Source organism: Heteronotia binoei, chromosome 12, assembly GCF_032191835.1.
Source record: "Heteronotia binoei isolate CCM8104 ecotype False Entrance Well chromosome 12, APGP_CSIRO_Hbin_v1, whole genome shotgun sequence".
NCBI classification, from domain to species: Eukaryota; Metazoa; Chordata; class Lepidosauria; order Squamata; family Gekkonidae; genus Heteronotia; species Heteronotia binoei.
Genome location: NC_083234.1, coordinates 42,715,031 through 42,737,989, shown reverse-complemented (window position 1 = coordinate 42,737,989; position 22,959 = coordinate 42,715,031). Strand labels below are relative to the sequence as shown.

Here is a 22,959-nt window from a genome sequence, read left to right as displayed (position 1 = left end):
CCATTAGTTCAAATGTTGTTGTTACACTAACTAGTCTTAATCCAAATTCACTTGAGACAAATGTAACTCAAAGGAATTTGGCTCATTATAATTACAAGATTGCATACAAATACTCCTAATTTGCCCAGAACCTCTTTTTGTCAATGTGGTAATAGGTTGCTTACCTATATTCTTTCTGAATTTGTGGCCACGGCAATAATTCTGCTCATCTTTTTATAATCTCCAGTTAGCAAAGAAGATTAACATGTTCTGCCTAACATTGCTTTTGTCAAGCACATGTATCCCTTGATATATCTGTGCTGGCTTATACTACAAAATTCTGTCAGAGTGATGTGAATGCCACCTTCTTTGCCTTGCAAAAAAACAACAACCCGAAGCTGGCGGGGAATAGAGGCATTGGTTGTAGTTGCTTGTTGCCAGTCTGGGCCTTCTGACAGCTCATACGCCTTCCCTTATTTCAAATTGGCTTTCTTAGATGGAGCCAAGTGTTTCTGCCAAAATTGGCTTCTCACTCTGCAATACGTACTTAATTACTGATGCAAAACAGCCAGAACAGATGACATTATTTAGGCACCTGCTTCCCTGTCAGGGCATCTGCCTTGAGTCATTCTTCTGATGCACTAGTTGAAACTGAATGAGAGATGCACACAATGGCCAGAGCAGTGCACAGCTGAGCCATGCACAAGCCTCATTGACTTCAATTAGTCTCTATTTCAGGGGGACGGCTACACTTAGCTGTGCCCAGCAGTGTTCTTTCTCCTTCAAGATGCCCACAGCAAAAGGAAACATAAGTTCGGGCTTTCCGCTTCAGGGACAACTGTGATCAAATCTGTCCTTAAACTATAGCCTTGCGAAAATGTATGGTCAAGCCCTCTTTCAAACCTTCAGGCTTCTTTGTGATATCCCAAAACTACAGCTAACCAGTACTTTAGCTGTCTCTCCTACAATTCCATAGGTCACAAAATCAAGATTTATTAGGATTCCTATTTTGCCTCATTTATAGATATTTCAGTTTGTTGCCTTCTCTGTCTTGTATGCTCCCTGAACACTCAAATGTCACATACCCCTCTATGGGAAAGCTTGATCAAAATACTCCTCTTAGTTCAGAACTAGGTGTGATCTCACTTATTCCATAAATGCCCCCACTGAGCTTTCCATTTTCACTTGGAGTTGGAGTTCCCCTTCTTAGGGTACTGCATTCTCTAGCACTGTTCTTTTTAATTAATAATACTCACCAGGAATTCAAACTCTGCAAATGCACTGCTTCCTTTACCTATGGTGTTTCCATGCTAGGCACACTCTGTTCTGTCTGACCTAATGATATACCCCATGACCATCTCTATTCTAAGCTGCTGTGCACCTGGTGGTATCATTGCACATGCCTTTTCTGGTTGCATACAAAGATAATCATGGCTTTTGCTCTGCTTGATGGCATTTTTTCCATCTCTTCACTTGTGGTTTTTGTTTTTAAAAAGCAACCCTGATGTAGGACAGCTGTGTGGGGAAATTCTATCTTTTCTGAACTAGCTCAGCATTATTTTCCTCTAGAGGCATAAGAGTAAAAAACACCTTTCCCTTCGTGTGTAGCCAAGCAACTGTTGCGCTCGGGGGTGAGGGATGCTCAGAAAAGGCAGAGAATGTTGGGACACCATTACCTGCTTATGTCATCTTGTGTTCCATGTTGTATTGTTTCCTTTATGTCAGTGCAATGAAAAAAAATTCACTAAGTAACCTTTCTTCTATGCTCGTTTAAGACTGGGCAGCTACTGCATAATGGATAAAACTCCAGTGATGTCAAAAACAAATACATCACAGAAGAACAAAATTCTTATTACAGAAGAACATAGAGAAACTCTCAACAGTTCATTCAGAAATTAAGCGCCCTGTTTATGAGAAAGAGCTATTATGCTTTATAATGCAGAAGATCCCAAGCAATCTCATTTCTTAGCACATGTAGCTAAAACATCAGACTGAGCCACTGCTAGTCTGAGTAAACAACATAAGGTTAAACAAGCAACTTTATGCACTCACATGTGTGTGTTCTGAACAAAGCTTTACATTAGGGTCAAAGTTTATTAAATGTTAATAATGCACTGTCATTACATATATTGAAATATATTAATATAATCAATATATTAAAAACTTTCCTTATATATAAGCTACAAAACGTATAGATAACAAGAAATTATACTTAAATCCTGAATTAAACTTTTGAGAGTATTTACACCTCTTGTTCTTCAGTTCACTTTTTTACTGTTGGGAGAGTACTTCTGTGGGCTTTTTATTGTTTTGCCAGTGTATGATTATTGGGCTATGGGATGTTAGAGTCCTTCTTCCGGAAAGCATCCCTTTTCAGGACAGTGCTTAGCCACATAATTAGCTGCTACTTTTGCAGTTGAGCTCAATTGGATTTATAAATATGCACAAGGTGATGTGCTAAATGGAATCATTTCCTAAGTGGTAACTCACTATGGTAGACATATAGCCATTTGGCAAGCAGGTTTACAGTGCAATCTTAAGGACACTTTCCTAGGAGTAAGACCCACTAAGTAAACTTGAATAGGATTCTGAGTCGAACTACTTAGGATGGCCCTGTTAGTCTTTCAAATGATAAGGACGAGTTGACCATATGTTAGATGGAGATTTGAGGTATAATGACTGTGTGTGTCCAGCTTCTGTCTATAAAAGCCAGAGGAAAGCCGGTGAAATCTGTCATTCATTCATTGCTAAGGCTTGGTGATAAGGCCAACGCCATCCCTGATGACATCTGGAGGACCTTGCTTCTAACAAACAGGTGGTTAGTGCATTACTAGCAAATGGTTCTCTCATGCAGATAGCTGGAACATTTTTAGTCTGACCAGTGTTCCCTCTAAGCTGAGTTAGTGTGAGCTAGCTCACAGATTTTTAGACTGCAGCTCACACATTTTCGTTTTAGCTCAGAAAGGATGATCCCAGAGCACACTTAATTTATGCAGTAGCTCACAACTTTAATGCCAGTACCTCACAAAATAAAATTGTTGCTCGCAAGACTCTGCAGCTTAGAGGGAACATTGAGTCTGACCAAGAGTTCTTTGTGGGTTTGGGTGTGGTATGTTTACTTTATTTTTGAAATCAAGCAAGACATGGATGTATCCCAGGAATCCTCTCATAATCAAGAGACACCAACAATGTCCAAGAAACATGCCGGAATAAATTTCAACTAATGAGACCTCAGAGGCAGCAGGGTGAGTATTTAGTTCTCCTTTTTTGTTCTGATTCAAGGGGATTCATTTGAACAGAGCTCTTTTCAACAGTGTAAAGGGCTTCAAGATTGGGATTTGATGTATGTCCTTTTCACAATTTTAGGAGATATTGTTTTTAATTTCTTGCTCTACATTTAGTAAGTTTTGCACATGAAGCACGACGTAAGTATGGTGGGCATTTCTTACTGGATCAGGCTCAATTGGTAAAGCAGTGTGTAAGCTTAGAGTAAGTCAGTGTTGAAAGCATAACCTTTTCTGTGGTGGCACCATATCCGTGATGCCTTCCTCCACAGATGTTTGCCTGGTTTCTGATCGTCTTAAGTTGCAGGGACCTGACCATGACCTTTTTGTTTACCTGGTTGGTTAGTTTTCTTCCATTGCTGTAAACAGGCTTTTACTGTTTCATTGTTTTGTGTGTGTTATATTGTGTTTTAGTATTATATGGCTTTATTGATTTATGTAGTGAACTGAGATTTTATGCATTCCCTCTGGAAGTTATCTCAGAAGTGTGCTGCTGAGAGGCAGGATATAAGAATTAATTAATTGCCGGATTATTAGAGAGCAATATGTGATACAAATGCAAATATTTTAAATCTGGGTGGATCATAGGTGAATCATCATGGAAAACACATATGTTCCATGCACAAAGTCCCAACTTCAATCGTATTACAATATATTTCCAAAGCACTTAAAGTTAGGTGTTATACAAAAAGTTTACTTATAAAAGATTATCCCTAATCTTCAGCCTTACAACCTAGGACATCTTCATTTCCAAGGCTATTGGATAGCAGATGCTGGGAAAGGTCTCTGAGACTTTGTAAAGCTGCAGATCATGAGAAGGAGGGCAGGAAGGATGGGGGGGAGGGGGTATTTGCGAGGTTCCTGCATTGTTCATGGGGTTGGACTAGATGACCCTGGAGATCCCTTCCAACTATGATTCTATTATCAGTGAAAGTGGACATACTGAGCTGGATGAGTCACTGGTCTGACTCATTGTAATGCAGCTACTTATTTTGGATGAGAGGCTACAATGGGCTTTGTGTGTATGACAGACTCATTCCACTTCCTCAGAGGCAAGATTTTCCCTCCAATTTCTCTTTGTACTTCACTGACTAAGCAGCCCTAGTAATGTGTTTATTCTTCTCTTGAAGCAGGCCCATAGCCAGAAAAATTTTGGTGGGGAGGCATGGGGGCATGATGTCATATACAGTGTCACAAAAAATAAAAAATAATAAAACACTGGCAATGCCAGTGCTTTTTCCCTTGATGACACTCCCCCTCCCTTCAAGCCTGGGCACTCCTCACCTCTCCTTCTGCTACAGGGAACTCTGTTCCATCCTCCTCCATCCGGGCCTGAGATCCATTGGCCAGGGAAGGCCCCAGCACAGCTCACCTTCATCACCCACCCCGGCAGCTCTTTGGACAGTTAGCCCACCTTCCTCCTGTCAAGGGGAGCTGCACAACCTGCCGTGTCTCAGAGCTGACGGAACAGAAGGGGGAGGCCTCCTCAGCAGCACCTGCCACCACTTCCCCCACCAGCCACCTCTTCCCTACACCCTGCAAGGCATCTCAGGCTGCTCTCACTCCCTTGGTGTCCCCTCCTTTTCCCAAGGCTACCTCACTGGGAATGGGAGAGGAAAAGCAGCTCCAAGAGGAAGAGGCCTCATCCCAGCCAAGCCCCACCACTGGCTATGGTTCTGTCAGGCAAGCCAGTAAGGACATGGCCAGGAGTAGTGGGAGTTGTGGGTCCTGCACCATGAATGATGGGACACATGCCCCCTAAGTATCACCTGTGACTACACCTCTGCCTTGAAGAAATCTTTTCTACTCCACCCTTGTGTAAGGTATATTTTGGCTATTTGCTCAGCCCAAGAACTTGAGTGAAGGGATAGGTTCACCCTTTAATGGCACTTTTGAGACTTTTAAAATTCAAAAATAACAAAAGGTTTTATTTAACATCAAAGGGAAAAGTCAGGAGAAATCAGGGGTTGAAATTACTGAGGTAAAACTGTTACAAGCACATACTTTTGTTCTAATGAGAGTTTCTTAAATTTTTCAGTTATTTAGATCATTCTATTGAGAGGCATTTGTTCCATTGTTTCCCAAACACTCATCTTCCCTTTATTTGTATAATCGCTGACTCTTTCGGTGTTCAGAAGGCTGGTACCCTCTTCCCAGTATGCAAACCCCTTGTCTTTTGTAGCAACAGTACTCTTCTTGAGTTTTTGACTGACCTTTAAGGTCTCTACAGGACATTTCTAATCACACCAGACCAGGGATTTCTGTACTATCCCTGTTTGACTGGATAGGATATCTTCTCTCTCTCTCTCTCTAGAAGATCTAACCCTTTTCCTTTGGCCAAAATGGGAGTCGTCTCTACCACCCACTGTTCAAACTATCCCCAGTACTCCTGTTCATTTCAAACTGCTCTCAGCTAATGCTGAATTCAGACTGCATTCAGTCAAGGTAGAAATCTGTCTCTGTCAGTAATAAACTGATTTTCTGACAGGGCTATTTTGAAGACAGTCTCAGTGCACCTCTCTTCACAGCTAAGGCAGGAATCTGAATTTCACTTCTCATCATCCAGCCCTCACAAGATTTTTTCTGCTCAGCTGATGCCAACCAATCAGGTTGCCTAGGACAGGGGTGTCAAACATGTGGCCCGGGGACCACAGCAGTCTCCCAGAAGGCTCCTATCAGGCCCACAAGCAAGTCTGTTTTCTTCTCCCTCTCTCTTGATATTTTTTGTGTGTGTCGCAGCTTGGTCTGCCAGGATTTCTCGATTACACAGAAGCTACAGAGCAAAGCCTCTGTTTTCCCCATTGGCTGAGGATCCTCTCTTGAGGAGGAAGTTGGAGGGAGAGTTTGCTTTGATACTGACCACAGTATTGCAAGAGTGCTAACACTTTAAGTATGTTTTAATTATTTTTTTAAAAAAATATTTAATTGTGTTTGCCTGTGTCCTTTTTTGTATCTCCGCTACCTGGCATTACATTTTATGACGCACATAGCCCGCCCCGACAAGGTCTCATTTATGTCAGATCCAGCCCTCATAACAAATGCGTTTGACACCCTTGGCCTAGAGCAAAACTCTGTGGCTCTTTGAAGGGTTAATTCTTCATAGAGCCTCCTCTTCACAGTTCTTTAACATGTCACAGTTCACGATTTTTGCCCTTACTTAAAATGACCTCTGGCATCTCTCTTTCTGTCTTAAAAGGGGGAGAACATGCCTGAAAATTCAAGAATGGTGAATAGAAATGTTGGATTATTGAATCCTTGCTGATCAATATAGTTTTAAGGGATATTTGCATGGATTATCTGCCCCAGGTTAGTCTGGTGTGGTTCCCGGTAAACTGAACAGCAGGTGCCAGAGGAATTGCTAGGCAAGGGCAGCATTGGTGAAAAGGGATAATGGTGGAAACATGTGCAAAACATTCAACAAGGTATATTTTCTTTCTTTTTGTACATTTTCCCATCAATCCAAAATTGTAGGAAGCTCCCAAGTGACCAAAATTTTGAAATTATATCTTCATGGGGAAACTGTTAGTACAGAAGAACCTTTTGCATTCTGAAAAGTTTGCTTATTCTTAAAACCAAAAGAATAGGTCCAATATTAAAGATATTAGCCATACCTATTTTGTATCTCTTACTTTCTTAGACCAATTCTGCAACAACTATCTTGCTGTGAAACCTGATAGCAAGAGAAAGACTATGCTGACCCCATTTTGCCATTGGGATTTGAGAACCAAAGAGGCTGCCCTACACCTTTGCTGTGATTTTTGACAGCTGGCAAATCAAGGGCTCCTACTCCATTATATGCTGTCTGGAATAAGATCTCCACATAAACTGGGCTCTTGTTTGCCACATTTTATTTTCAGCTGGGTCACACCCAAACCTGCACCACCATTATGTCCTTTTCATTCTTTTTTAAAAGAGAAGAGCAGAGAATGGAGAATAAGGAAAAGGACGACAGTGCTTTCCTATGTAAGACCTAAAATACAGCAAAATCTGACTGTTAATGCAGAAGAGAAAGCAAGGATAGACATTTGTAATCCAAATAACCACTCTCCCTAGTGTAGATTTTACTTTCATGTTACAACTGTGATTAAATCCAGAGCCATGTTAAGCCCTAGAGTTCTGAACATGTTCAAAAAGAAAGAGAAAAGAGGCAGAATATATTAATTAAAAGTTGGCCTCATCTTGAAGGTTGTTGGGTACAGTAGAACTAACAGCAGATGTTGAAGAACACTGGCTTGCAAATATATAAACCCTTTCCTTCCCTTCTGACTTTCCTTATTCAGGTCACAGCCCCACATCAGCAGTTCTCCATCAGCAGGATCAAGCTAGAACTGGATTCTTCATTCAAAAATGTTTTAATCCCAGGCTTGCTTTTAAGCACATATACTAATGATAATAACCCATAGTCACTGAAGCAGATTTCCAGACCTCTGTTGCACTTAAATATGCCAAAGTTCCCGCAGACCGTGATATGCACACATACTCTTTCTCACCACCATAGGCTACCATTCCAGCAAGCAAAAGAAAATAAAAACAGTGAGTGAAATTGGGAGGGGTGCTGATACTATCTGAGGCCTAGCAGTAAGAATTAGCCCCACTGCATAAAACATAGCAATCCAGCAAGGATATAAGGGCATCACGGGTAAAAAGGACTGGTAAGCAAGCAACATTCGTACCAGCCAAGGAATACACAACCAGTTGAAAGTGCTGCAGAAAGTTTTGACAACATACTGGGACACCAAATCAGCATTCAGGTAAGATCCCCTCTTTAATTGCCTATTCCACCCTGGAATTTTTTTTAGGAAGGTGTAAACTTGTCTCATATTTGTCAGCAGGGACTGCAACATACACTGGCAGAGGGGCTCGCAAGTGCCATCATCATGTAACGCTATTTACGTTGTGTTTTTTGTGGCTCATTGCTTATAAAGTGCTGCATATCCATGCTTTTGAGTTTCTTCAGGGTTCAGCCACAGGTTTATATCTGAGTGCTGCTCTGAGACCTGTGAGCACAGTTAAAAACTTGTCTGTGTGTCTGCTGCCTGTGCTTATTGGTATAGCTGAACTGTGTTCACAACAGAGGCTGGACTATAGGTAAATGTATTTAATTAAAAGATCAATGTCATTACTGATAGTCTATAGGAATGTAATGATTTACTGAATTCTGGTAGATTCTGTTATGAAGAGATGGGAGATCATTAGCAGTTAAAGAAGTAAAGGGTCATTTTTGCATCAGTTGGTTTTGTTGTTGGGGTTTGTTTTTTGTTTGGATTATGTCCTGGGAAAAGCTTGTTTGGTGGAAATCAGATGGTGGGAATATTAGATCTTCCAGTTAGGAAATGAACCTTGTTGGGCATGTGGCTCAAAGGCAGAGTTTTGGCTTTTGTGTTCATGCAGAAAGCCCTAGATCCAGTCCTTGTTAAAGTTAAAGGATCTCAGATAAAGGATGTCAAGCAAGACCTTTCTTGGCTTGAGACCTTGAAGAGACAATATTGAGCCTTGAAGTAAGACCTTTCTTGGCTTGAGACCTTGAAGAGACAATACTGTGCTAGATGGACCAGTGGTCTTGTTTGTTTGTATATCTGCACATCACCAGACTTTCTGAGGAAAGAGGTAGAAAGCTAGATAGATTTTCTCTGTTTTTCCCCAGATAAATGAATAGGTAGTGTGAACTCATCCATAATGCATTAGATCAGTCAAAAAACATAAAACATAAAAACAAAAAACAATTCAGCAATTCTCGTTTCCTCTAATTCCAACTTAATTACTGCTTGTTCTCTCAAAGCCGGTTGTGGTATTCCTGAATCATTCCTTCATTAACATTTGTGGGGGTAGGGGAATTGAGGGAATTAGATTCTACTTTGCAGCTGAAATGATTTCTTACTTTTCAGTTGTTGCCATTGTTGCTGTTATTGTTGTTGTTGTTGCAACAATTTCATAAATTTGCTCTGACCTGGATGGCCCAGGCTAGCCTGATCTCATCAGATCTCAGGAGCTAATTAGGGTCAGCCCTGGTTAGTTCTTGTATGGAAGAACCCTGAGGAAGTTCAAGGTAGCTATGCAACGGCAGGCAATGTCAAACCACTACTGTTCAACTTTTAGCTTGAAAACACTTATTTGGTAAGTCAGTTGCAACTTGACAGTACTTTCCAACATGAATTTCATGAACATGTAATTATGATATATGAGCAGTAGATTTGGCTGCAAAGTGAAAACCAGTACATCCATCCCTGCTCAAAAAAAGCCCTCTAGGAACTGATATTAACAATTGATTCATCAGTATCACAGCCATGAGAGAACAGGAAAACAAAGGAACAAAATGAGCATTGCTGAATTTTTATGAAGACTATAGTCAAGGGGTTTTTCCCCCCCTAGAAAAGAGGTGGTAGAACTCTCAAGAGGGGTATGAAGGAGAAACACACAGGTGTCCCTTGTGAACTTTTAAACATTTTTTGAGAATTTTGTTTTCCACACCGAGGTTCCAGAACTCCATTCCACCGCGTTCCCTCATGGGGGGGGGGGGAGCCCTAGCTATAGCTCTGCATTAAGTACCATGTGGATCCCCAGTTTGAGTTCCTCTTATATCCAATAGCAGAAGAGGAATGACTAAGCACAGGCCCATAGCCTGTGGGGGTGCTGTCCCTGATGTCCAGGGAGCCCTCCAAAGCATAGCCTGCTTTTTTCCTTCTTTTTGGGGGGGCGTGGGCCATGGCTGAGCCAGCAAAGTGTCAGCAGCTGGAGCCGGGGGAGCTGAGCAGGGCACAGTGCACTGCAGCAGCAAAAGCAGCAGGCAAAGAGGAGGGAGATGGTGGAAGAGCGGGAGGCAGAAGAGGAAGCTGCATGGAATGAGCCGGGGAGGGGAGAACGGGTGGAGCTGCTGGATGCAAAGTGTGGGGGAGTGGAAGGTGGAAGGAAACTGCACTTTTTGCACACAAGGTGCAGTCCCTTCTTGACTCCAAAGTTTTAGGGCTGGCTGCCTCAACTTGGCCACGTAGTGAGCCTCCAGCTTTTGCCCCAGCCCAGAAAGCTTCTGAGAAGCGGCAAGCCCCACAGTGGATGGGAAAGGGTGCCCCCGACTTTTTAAAAAGCCCCCCAACTTTTAAAATCCTGGCTATGGCCCTGACTAAGCAGCACAAAAGTAGCCTAAATAAATGTGTTAGTTATCAGAAACGCCAGGATAACATGGGTGTTTTCTGCAGAAACTGTAATATGTTCAGTTGCTTTTATATTAGGGGCAAAGAAACTACCTGTAAAAATACTTTAGCTTTCTAAGCCTAGAAGAGGTAAATGGATAGACAAAATCTCATAACATACCATTTCTTCTGTCTTGCAAGAACAACTCAAGATCCCTGTGCAATGCTAAGGCAGTTTGACTGACAAGAGAAGGAAGGATTTGACTTGCCCTGCTACAGGATTTCAGGCATAATAGAAGGCTTGTTGGTAGGCCCAAGTGTACGTTCTAGGCAAAACAGGTGGTTTTGAAGAACATGGTTCAGGCCAACTTCCCCTCCCCTCCCCCCTGGAAAGTTGGAATGATAGATATGTTTATGTCTGTGAAGTGTCTCCTGTAAACATCAAGACTGAGAACAGTTTCATGGGTTCTTCTAGCTGCTTTATTTGCTATTCCATATATATCCTACATGTCCTACAGCCAAACTCAAATCTGCTAGGTTCAGTGAAGTCACTATTATTTGCCTTCAGACTTTACCTTGTGTGGTTGCACAAGCAACTATTAGCTCCAGAATGTCTAATGAAATGTTAGATTCAGGTGGGTAGCCATGTTGGTCTGAAGCAACAGATCAAAGTCTGAGTCCAGTGACATCTTTAAGACCAACAGAGTTTCATTCAAAGTATGAGCTTCCTCAGAGACAGTTGGTACAGATTATGCACTGGCTTGCTCCATTTGGGGGAGGAACCAAAGCCTTGATCCTTCCGGTTCTCAAGCTCATTGCCACTAGACTGCATCCCTTACATGGGGTCCTTGTGAACACTCCCTGCCTTTCCTCCTGATCAGGTCTGCCAGAGGGTTCTCATGATGTTATTCTGTAGAAGATGAATGGGGGGGGGGGACCATCAATCTAGAACCCTGAAATTCCAGTTCTCTTGGCTAGGTTCAGCCTCTGATGTTACTAGTTATTTCAGTTCCTTTCCCCAAGACTCCAAGTTCAAGAGCTTTCTTGAACTTTGGGATGCATCTTTCCAAGATTCTGAGAGCATTTCTGCTCTGAACAGTTAGGCAGAGTCATCCACTTAGCAAGACTGCCTGGGCTGAAGCTCAGCTGAAAGTGTCAGAACTGTGTTTTATCTGGAATCAGCAAACAAGGTCCACAGCCCTGACTTCTACTAGAGTTTACTGCTTCTCCTTTTTATGCAGTCTGTCTCCTGTAGCTGTGTTCCTTTTCTGTATCTCAGCTTCTTCTTTATTTGGCTGTTTGTGGTATGTACTTTAAGAGTATGGCCTCTCTCACTGCATGCTCCTCCACCTGTTTTGTTTAAATTAACTTTATTTTCCCCCACCCTTTTCCTTGCAGTAAAGGTGGAATTATTTGTTCTCCCCCTTTCTCCATCTCTTTATATCTCTCATTTCAGAAAGGAAGCAGTTGCCAAAAATACGACTTCCGTCCTTGAAATTCCGCCCGAAGAAACGCACAAAGCCCCCTCCTGAACTTGGCTACCCTTGAGTTTGTATCTCAGGAACTCTGCAGCACCTCCAAAGGATTCAATTCACGAATCATTCTTCCAGGACAGAGAGTACCTTCTCTCTTGTAATCTGCCTTAAGCGTGGAGCTTTTGTCATCAAGAGACCAGCCTGTTCATTACCTCCCCCAACAGATTTTCAGAGCCTTTACTTGACTGAACTAATCGTTGGGGCATTTTTTTTATTATTATTATTATTTTTAATTCCTAATTGGTTTTTTAGATTTCTCTGGTTTGTCATTAACCAGCTGACCTTGTTTTGCATTTTTATTGTGTCTGTGACATTTTCTGTTTATAAGTAAAGAGGGACACCATGTCCTGGTCTCTTTCTTGCATCCTCTTTGTTGTTCGTGTGTCTGTTTGTTCTTACGCATCTTTTCAGTAAGCAGGTAATGGTTACACCCATTCTATACATGTGCTGTTTGATTTCAGTTGCACAAAGAAAGGACTTTAGGTAGAATTTCTGGGCATACCTTGGTTCTCCTCTTGCTGTCTGCATCCTTGAATCCCAGTATGGAAAACTGACCCAGAAGCAAGCCAGTAAATTGGGATGCTACTGAGCATAAAAAGTGGCTTGTCACTTTGGTTAGCTTCTTTTTATATGGAAAATTAAAAGTCCTGAGAACAGCCAAGGCAGCCTATAACCTCTGTTAAGAACTATATTATTTGGTCACTAAAGTAGCCCTCAATTAACACAGTGTTCCAAAAACTGGCTTATGCAATCATGGGAATCAAATAGAAAAGCTTTTGCTAGGCTGAACCACTTCAAGTGAGAGGGTGCAGATTGCACAATGGAATGTTGTTGCATGGGAAGGGGGAAAACCCCTCTCCTGCACTGGGAAAATAGCACACCAGGGAGAACACTAGGGTGAACTTTTCTTGGCATGCTAGTTTCACATGTGCAGGAGGGGTCAAATATGATTCCAGCCCAAGTGGTATAGTCCAGGAAAAAATGTTTCACCTGTTTATTTGGTTGATTGCATAAACTCTTTCATTTTCCCTACTGAATGGGGGTTTCATATCATTTAAGAAGGCCTTAATCCCACACAAATCATGCCATGGGCCTTCTTACACTGTGGTGAAATTGCTGGTCTCCAAATTAGTCTGCCAGTTCAAATGTCACCTTGTTGCCTGCAATAACCATGTAACTGATGTTCAGTGTGGCTCAGAAGGGATCATCCTGCTAAGCAACTGATGCTTCTCTCTTAGACAAAGATGAATGTTCGAAGGATAATGGTGGATGCCAACATGAGTGCCTGAACACTTTCGGCAGCTATGAGTGCCAGTGCCGCAGTGGCTTTGTGCTGCATGACAACAAGCATGATTGCAAAGAAGGTGCGTTATCAGATGATCTTGAAAGGGCCCCTTTTTGTAGCTCTCCAGATGCCAATCCTGTAATCAGTATGCTCAGAAGATTGTTTTGGTCAAGCAATCATGCTTGTGATTCCATTGTTTCACTAGAAAATCACACTGTGAGAACACAGCTGTTTTGTACCTAGAACAGGCAGCCTCTAAGGTAGGGAAATATATGATCTTTAAATTCTTGAGTGCTTGAATAGGATATTCCAGTCCTGAAACCACAGGGAAGAGATTTGTTCATGCGCGTATTCTATGCTTCCCTGGGGAAAGCTACACTCTCATAAAATAGAAAAAAGGAGCTATTTTCATCTGAAACTCATTGAAATCATGACAGCAAGTGTGGTTCAGTAGGTAATATGTTGGGCTTTTATCTGCTGATCAATAATTAGATAGTTCTCAACCATAAATTCATAATGCCCTCAGGGCCGCCACCCCTTCACCTCCATTCTAATTTTGACTCAATAGATAGAAACACCCAGCATACTGAACAACCATCTTAAGGGGAGAAATTCAGCTGATTGCTGTCTCTTTTTTCTTCTTAATCATGGCATGTGGGGGAGGCCTAGGCTTTGAAGCTCCAGCACAGGAGTACAAGAAGGTTTCACACTGAGGGTGGAAATTAAGAACATAAGAATCCTGCTGGATTAGACCAGCAGTCCATCTAGTCCAGCATCCTGCCTCACACAGTGGTGAACCAGTTCCTCTGGATGGCCAACGACAGGGCATAGAGGCCAAGGTCTTCCCCTGATGTTGCCTCCTGGCTCTGGGATTCAGAGGATTAGTGCCTCTGAATGTGAAAGGTCCCCTCAGTCATCATGATTGACATATCCTCCTTGAATCTATCTAATTCCCTTAATCCCCCTTTAAAGCCATTTATTCTTGTGGCCAACTACATTCCCTGGCAGTGAATTCCACATTTTAATCACTCTCTGTGTAAAATAGTACTTTATTTTATCTGTCCTGAACCTACTGACCATCAGCTTCATTGGATGCCCTCAAGTTCTAGTATTTTGTGTGAGAGAGAAAAATTACCATTGCACCTGCAATAGTTGCTAGGTAGAGGAACCTGGAGAGTGGTATAGTGGAGGTAGGCTGGATTGGCTATCACATTGGGTGGCTATTGATTGGACAGAAGCTTCCTGTTTCTCCCCCCCCCCCCTCCCCTTTTGATTTTTTGCTTTCTTTGCTCTCAGAGCTGTGCTCATTTCACCTGATGGTTGGGGAACAGGGCTGGCATGCTTGGAAGAAGAGTTCTAGACATGCATAGATGAGAGGCAGCTTGGGATTTTTATTTTTTTTTTAAGTGCAGAGAAAGAATATTGGGAGGGGATCTGGATGGTTAACCAGTTTAAAGGGGAATTAAAGAAGAATGGGACTGGGGAGTTGGAGCTGTGCCTCATTTGTGTCGTTGGATTTGGGTCTTGTATTTTTAAGATTAATCAGTATATGTAGATTTAGAACATAAGCCTTTTGGCATCTATTTATGATTCTTATTGCAGCTGGCTGTGATCACAAGTTGACTTCCATCAGTGCAACCATCACCAGCCCAAACTGGCCTGATAAATACCCTAATAAGAAAGAATGCACCTGGGCAATAACCACCACACCGGGACACCGCGTCAAACTGGTAATATATAGGAACATAAAAATTAGTGCTTCTGTTACAAGGTACCACTCTGGCCTGGATCTTGTAGATCCATGCTATCAGCAGCAGTTCTTTCCCCTGATTCAAGGGACCTCTCTCCCAGTCACAAGAGGCAGGGGCAGGCTCCTTGAATCAGTGGGGAAGTGCCACCTTTAATGGAATGAGTCTGTGTGGTTCAACCCTGTATTTAAATGAAAGGTCTGTCTTGGCTCCTTAGTAACTGAGCTAGATAAGTTAAGATTGACCCTCATCCCTATGATGGCTTGTTATTTCAGAACTGACTTAAGAGCAGAAAAGAACTTGAAACACGGCTCTATAAGCAGAAGAGATGAACTGAGGCTCAGTTTCAGCATTATCTAAATAATATGGTTGCCCCCGTCTTTACAGTTGTTCCTACACTACTCCAACGTTATGTAAATTCCCTCCCAGATGGTTAGGGTACTGGTTACACATTCTGACAGTGAAATCCAGAAGTCACATGCATGTGTCATAACCTGCTACAGGGGACAGAAGCTTTGTATGTTACTGGAGCAATGTGGGAACCCTGTGACAGAGGGAACCGTGGTATTCAAGTAATATTGAAATCAGACTTTAGTGTGACCTGACTCAGTAGCTCTGTGGAGGGGAGAAAAAGAGCATAACTCCTGAAATATTCCTCTGCATTACTGCCTCTGGTGAGCATTTGATGCTTATAAGGATCCACATCTCTAGGGCAACATCTGGCATGTAAGGAATATGCTTTAGTCCTCTAGTTGACGTCTGCAGAGATGGGAGGGCATATGGGCATGAAACAGTGACGTAACCATAAGCCAGCTGACAGTCCCTTTCAGAAGCTGAATCCTGGCCTATGCTCTAGTAGTACCTGGCCAGAGTCATGGAACATTTGTTTTCCAGACCATCAGGGAGTTGGACATTGAAGGCCATCAAGAATGCACCTATGACCACCTGGAGGTTTACAATGGAAAAGATGCCAAAGCTCCCGTCTTGGGACGGTTGTGTGGAACTAAAGAACCAGATCCTATAATCTCCTCCAGTAACAGGATGTTCCTCAGGTTCTTCTCAGATAACTCTGTCCAGAAAAAAGGCTTTGAGGCAGCCTATACATCAGGTAATGTTGATTCATTCATGGGTCCAAACCACAGCTGTATTTGTGAGTGAGATAATTGACCACAGTTGCACATACTTTGATGACTCTTAACTGTAATGTCCTCCATGTCAAGCTACCTTTTGAAAAATTCTTAGAAACTGCAGCTGGTCCAGAATGTGGCTGCCCCCAGCTGTTGACAAACAAGCTGGTTTGACCACTACTCTGGTGTTAATTCAGTTTCACAGTTTATTTTCAGGCCTAGTTCAAAGATCTCCTTTGACCTTTAAACTGCTAAACTCTTTGGGACAAGAGTGCTTCATGAGTCTGCCCATTCATTTAGGTGACTGAGAGAAGCTTTGCTCCATATTCTGCCACCCTTAGAAGTGAGTGGGAAGTTACAAGTGATAAGGCTTTCTCAGTGGCAGAACTGAGACTCTGGAATTCTGTGTCTTGTAAAACACATCTGGCCCCAGCTCAGCTAACATTCAGAAAAATTTCAGTGGGCACATGAATTTAACTTGTTGATGGTTTTGGTGATGTTACTGTTCTGATAGTGGTCGGATTTGGCTTATGTTGACTGTACTTTATCAGTTCACATGGTCACTGGTTTATTCTCTTAATCTGCTGGCTATGTTTTATTGTTTTGCATTTTATTATACTTAATTGTTTAAATTTTAAATTTATTCTCAGCTGGGGCTAGACGGTTACCAGAAAGTGAAATGTGTTCTTTAAAAATATATATATACACAAACTAGGCTCATATTAAATGCCCTGGATTCTTCCACCTCCAAATTTCATTCCGTATAGACCTGTTTTCCCCTCATGATAAATACCCATACACATATTAGGCAAAAGTTACTCTTTCTGCACTGTTTCATGTGTTGCAGTATAAGCAGGCACATATTAAAGATTTTCTACACCTGCTTTCCCCCACTGTTTGTCAGATGGTTACATGGATTTACTTTACTGCGTGTACACTTAACAAATGCTACAGAAGTCATAGCCAGTCAATTTCTCTGTTGTTTTTCCCATTATGAAAGTGGTCATGAGGTGACTAGCAAAATTCGGCTGTTCATGGGGCAAGACTGAAAGTCATTGGCTCACCTGTATTAAGAGAGCTTATTTTTGATTGGGTGGCCTTCCTTTTGGTAAATCCAGAGATGTGATTATGCGTGTGTACTCTGACTTCCAGAATGTGGTGGCCAGATGCGAGCTGAAGTGAAAACCAAGGATCTCTATTCACATGCCCAGTTTGGAGACAACAACTACCCTGGGGGTTCAGACTGTGAATGGGTAATTGTGGCTGAGGAGGGATATGGAGTAGAACTCATCTTCCAAACGTTTGAGATTGAGGAAGAAGCAGACTGCGGCTATGACTACATGGAGTTGTTTGACGGCTATGATGGCACAGCCCCGCGCCTGGGACGCTACTGTGGCTCTGGGGTAAGCTGCTTATTTCTGCATTCCTGGTCATTACAGAAACATAATTAAACACTTAGATACCATTGATTTCAGTTTAAATACACCCAGCTTGCTGTGGATCACACCGTATGTTTGCTGAAATACCGTGATGCAGCATGGTCTCATCTGCACGTGTTGCAGGCTTATAGCCTTGTAGTCCTCAAGTAATGTAGCAATGACAGGACTTTTAAAATTCACAGATGCTGCTATTTACAGTACCAATGATACATGCAACTGAAGCTGGAATGGTTGTGAATTTAAGCACACAGCCTCTAAGTCACTTTAGGTGGGAAGGTTCACGATGAGGCCAAGGCAAGTAGAATGGAACAAAAGCAGCAGCTCCTTCTCTGCGCACTGTTCTTTGCATATGGGTGACTTTACCACTCCCACAAATCCTCTTTGCCTAGGGTGTAAAACATAGCATGAGTAACACAATCTTTAGCACAAGATTTCAATTTTAGGTGCAGATGAATCATAAGCCTAGCCTTATACTAAAGAAGTTAGGTGCAGAGTGTTAAAGCTGCATTACTGCAGTCCTAAGCTCTGCTCACGACCTGAGTTCGATCCTCGGTGGAAGCTGAGTTTTCAGGTAGCTGGCTCAAGGTTGACTCAGCCTTCTATCCTTCCGAGGTCAGTAAAATGAGTACCCAGCTTGCTGGGGGGGAAGTGTAGATGACTGGGGAAGGCAATGGCAAACCACCCTGTAAAAAGTCTGCTGTGAAAACATTGTGAAAGCAACATCACCCCAGAGTAAGAAACGACTGGTGCTTGCACAGGGGACCTTTCCTTTCCTATGCCAAAGAAGTTAGGTCTTACTGTTAAAGTTACAAAGAAACCCTGTTTTCTCATTTGCCTTAACACAGCCTCTGTCTCTCTCTACTCTTTTCACCTGCTAGCCTCCTGAAGAGGTCTATTCTGCTGGCGACTCAGTGATGGTACGATTCCACTCTGATGACACCATCAACAAGAAGGGCTTCCACCTACGTTACACTAGTACCAAATTCCAGGACACGCTGCACACACGGAAATGATGCCCAGCTGCCCAACCCCCTTCAGCAGACAACAGGCCTTTTAGCAATGGAGGGACAGGTCTTGGCTGCTGAAAACAACAAAAAAAAGACACCCATGGAGAGAAAATTCAAATAGACTGGAAGGAGAAATACACAGTACACCTCAGAGTGTGAAACACTCACACAGAAACAAAGGTGCTGCCAGCCGCTCATGTGGACTGGGCTCGGGGGAATCCTTTCATTTAAAATATCTGTGCCTCTTTATTTCTTGAGCAGAGTGTCTCCAGGACTAACCACTTCACGGCTTCCATTTACATTTTTTTTGTTTGCGTTGCTCCCCCCCCCTCGCCCCCCCCCCCCCGGTGGTTATAATTGAAAATAATGCTGGGAAATCCAATCTATGGCAGATGTTTTCCTTTATAAATTTCATAAAACAGATTGACCAGCTCAGATATCTTGAATGACCAGACCCAAATGCAGTGGAGAGACTGCCATGCTTGCAGAAGCTGTCTGTCTGTTGTAATGATGTAATAAACACACTTTCTTGTACTTCTAAAGAGATGCCCATCAGCGTTTTTAACCCTTTATCATTTGTGAGTGCGGTTTTTTTCATTCTTCCATTCCCAAGAAAAATGTAACTTCAAAAACTTCTTACTCATTCTTTAACTTTTTAAAAAAATTAAATTAAATTTTGAATTGGAACAAAAGCAAAACCTGCATTCCCTGCTTGCAGAGTCCAGATCTAAAAAAAGGGAAAGTGCTGTATCTCACTGTAACTTGCTTATGATTGTTAAGACTATACTTTCCCAGGTTCATTGGGCAGCATTGCTACTAGGTTTTTCCAAGGCCATTTCAGAGGGCTAATTCTTAGCCATTCCTGTACTCATGTTTCTGTGGCTGTTTCTCTTTTTGACTGGTTTACCATTCACAGCGCCTGCCATTCACTTGCAGCTTATGATGTGGGTGAGCTCTTCCCTTATTGGCTCAGTTGCTGCTTCCCATGAGCTCTCATACTTCCTGTGACATTAATTGGCTATTTGTTTGGGTTCCTTGACATTAATCCTTGGTAGATACACTTCTTTTAGATGATGATCAATTGCTTTTTCTGCTAAACCTAACAGTAACAGAATCCTATATAATTCTAGACAACCATATGCATGGCCAAAACAAAAAAACCTTCTATCCTACCAATATATATGGATGTTCACATTACACTCCTCTTTCTCATTCATTTCATGAAGCAGTATTTTAAAAAAAACAAGGGCCCAACATTAATCTAAAATTATAATCAAAGATTTCAGGTTCTCACGGCTGGTAACATCATTAGGGTTTGTAGAATCTTTCGGGCTCAAGTGCCGTGTTCTACTGGAGAAAGTTTTCCTTCCAGACGTTTCATTCTCAGCTGCAGAGAACATCCTCAGTGGCATTGCAGCCGGAGCAGGCGCTCTGACCTTCTTGGCTGCTGTGCATTGAGTGGGGCCACTGCAACGCCACTGAGGATGTTCTCCGCAGCTGAGAATGAAACGTCTGGAAGGAAAACTTTCTTCAGTAGAACACGGCACTTGAGCCCGAAAGATTCTACAAACCCTAATAAAATTATAATGATATATCAATTACAGTTGTCTTTTTTAAAAAACTCTAAGAGGAGAGGGGAAATGGCTACCATAGAAGAGTTGGAGCACAAAAAACTGCACTGATGTGGGTGGAACTAGAAAAAATCTGGACTTTATTCTCTACATGGGTGCCCTCCTGGCTTTGCTTAAGTCTTTCCCAAAATATGACAGCAAAGCAGGTTTAGGAGAGATCCCAAGAAAGATGGGGAAACCGCGGAGGTGTACAGCAGCACCATGATGCTGTGGATAACCAAGGGGAAAACCCACTTCCTGATAGCATCCAACCCTTGCATAAGTGACCTAAGTTTAGATGCTTCATTTTCCTCCACTTGTGCCTCCTGCCTAATGTTGGCCCCTTCTGTGTAGCCTTCTCAACTTCTCTGCGGCCTCCAGTGTTTGGGCCGCTTTTTCCTTTCCTTTTTCATTGAATGTCATTGCTCTACACCATGTCAGACAGTTGTGCATGTTCTAGGCTGTGACTCTGTGCGCTCATAGATGAATTTAATGCCCACTTACTACCAGGGCTTTTTGGGTAGTAGGAACTTATTTGCATATTAGGCCACACCCCTATTATGTAGCCAAACCTTCAAGAGTTTACAGGGCCTACTGTAAGGGGGTGTGGTCTAATATGCAAAGTAGTTCCTGCTACAAAAAAAGCCCTGCTTATTACAGATAAATTTAAACATGAATAACAGGCTTTTCAAGGAGTCAAATATAGCCTGAATACAACAGACCAGTGTCACTTCAATCCAAAATAAGCTCTCTCATCAATTACCAAGATCAGCTCTAGTTGCACATCTGACTATTAGGAGCCTATGCAAGAAATGTTTAGGAAAGAGGCATTTCCTTCTCTTTTAACCACGGTACCATCCAGCAAAGGTTATTAACAAGGGACTATGGCCACGGTCCTATAGGTAGACCCTCCCCTTGCCATTTATGGATCCGTTCTCATGATCATTGTCAGTGGTGAAATCTGCAAATACTGGGAAGCCTGCTGCCTCTCAGTAATAAAACCCCCCAACAAATTTCTAACAAATTTAAGGATGTAATGATCATGATGGTGTTGTGGAGGAAGTAAAAATCATTTGGAGACCATGTCACAAAGGCTCATCACAGACTACAAATAAGTAACACCACAAATTACAAATCCACAAATGCTGATGGCCTACTGTACACATGTACCTGGGAGCAAGTGCCGTTCAGGTCAGTGGGACTTTTTCTGGGTAAGAAATCTCAGGAATGGACTACTAGTCTCAAGGACTTAATCATAACACACGCCAAGATGATACTTTCTGCAGTGAGCCAGGACTGGAAACCCAGATCTCTACTATGAACAGCAACAGAGAAACTTCACTTGCCCCCAACCCACTGTTTTCCCATTGAACATTCACTTTCAAGACAGTTTTCTCAGCAAGCATCTATCCAGAACCTCAGCAGGGAGCAGGGAAGTCCCACATACCATTTGCTGTATTGTACCCAGTGTGTATGTTAGGTACACTTGGATATGTATTGTCATGAAAGAAAGAAGCTCTTCCAAACATGATTAGGACCACACTATTGTTGACTGGCTAAGGCAGTGGTTCCATCCTGGAAGTCTTCCCCATTCTCAGATGAATGTATTTCCTTCTGTACACAACAAAGGTGAAGTAAGGATGTTTCAAATATCCATGTATTAGATTGAGTTGGTACCTGCACTTCATGTGGTCTCTTGAATCACCTGGCTCTCGATGAACTGTGGTAGTTCTGAACCTGGTTTTAGATGAACCGTGGTAGTACTGAGGACAGTGAAGGATTCTTCCCACATTAAGAATCCCATGAGTCCTCTGTTTTACAGGATGAGACCACAACTTTGGTTTAAAAAAAAACCTAGATGACACTCATGAAAACTGCCTAAGATATAACTGCTTATGACATCAACTCTGTAGTTACTGATGTCATATGAACCATTGCAGGAGATGGGAAGTAAAGGTAGCATGAAGATGGGCTAATTGACCAGCAGTAGGAGTACAAGGAAATGGGCAAGGAAAGATGGCAGAAATTGGGCTACACTCCTAGACAACTTTCCAAAAAGGCTGGAGTTACCTATTCCATGGCAGAGTTCATAACACAAAGTTACCGTAATCCACTACGAGTCAATTGCCACAAGTCTCAATGGAGACAGAAGAGCCCTGAGAAATGTAATTGTACATGTAATGTTACATATAAAGCCCAAGGTGAGAAATTACGTGATTGCCCAATTCCATCAGTGTCTTGCAGCAGGAAGAGAGGAAGATCAAAGGAAGAAGAGAATGATTGTGATGAGCACTCAGATTTTTCAGTTTCTCTAGACACAAGCGAAGACAGTACTGCTTGTATCAGCCCTTGTAAGCGGAGTTGCAACACTTCCCGAAAAGTGAACAGTTCAGGAAAAAGAAAATCAAATCCTGGAAGAAAAACAGCTAAATGCCAAATGACAATGCAGTGCAACTGTGCTTGTCCACCTCCACAGCCCCACCAGAAGAATAGCAGAATGATCCCTATAAACATCCACCTTGATGCACCTCTAAATATATTTCTGGATGATGAAGATTTTGCAGAGCTAGAAAGCGGGTCTCAGCAGTGCAAGAAAAAGAAATGCAAGGGTACTGCTCTCCAAGTTCCTTGCTCCTGGAAAGAAAGCAGCACTGAGTTGATGAGTGAGGAATGTCAAAGACCAGAGCAGTCATCGGGGCTACAGGATGAGGATTCTGGGGATGAAGAAGATGAGACTTTAATAGAGGAATGTGCCTTGAATGAGGACCAGAGCTCATCAGAAAAGGCTAGCTGCAACAAGACGACAAAAGCAACAAAA

The 22,959-nt window shown here is 42.4% G+C and overlaps 1 protein-coding gene and 1 long non-coding RNA gene across 4 annotated transcripts in view; one reads left to right on the top strand and one right to left on the bottom strand.

Annotated features, from left to right (window-relative positions):
• Positions 1-19,073, top strand: part of BMP1 (bone morphogenetic protein 1) — a 197,947-nt gene extending 178,874 nt beyond the window's left edge. For 2 of the 3 annotated variants that reach the window (XM_060251045.1, XM_060251044.1), the window contains 5 exons: positions 13,164-13,289; positions 14,813-14,940; positions 15,853-16,066; positions 17,238-17,488; positions 18,403-19,073. In XM_060251045.1, coding sequence (XP_060107028.1) covers positions 13,164-13,289; positions 14,813-14,940; positions 15,853-16,066; positions 17,238-17,488; positions 18,403-18,537 — 854 coding nt within the window. In that variant the 3' untranslated portion in view covers positions 18,538-19,073. Of the gene's footprint in view, positions 1-11,846; positions 12,290-13,163; positions 13,290-14,812; positions 14,941-15,852; positions 16,067-17,237; positions 17,489-18,402 lie in introns of those variants that run through there. The other variant, XM_060251046.1, reaches the window with a different exon arrangement.
• LOC132580315 (uncharacterized) overlaps positions 17,546-22,959 on the bottom strand; it is a 28,118-nt gene continuing 22,704 nt past the window's right edge. Inside the window, exon 3 of the long non-coding RNA XR_009556046.1 lies at positions 17,546-17,909. This is a non-coding gene — a long non-coding RNA (uncharacterized LOC132580315). The remainder of the gene's footprint in view (positions 17,910-22,959) is intronic.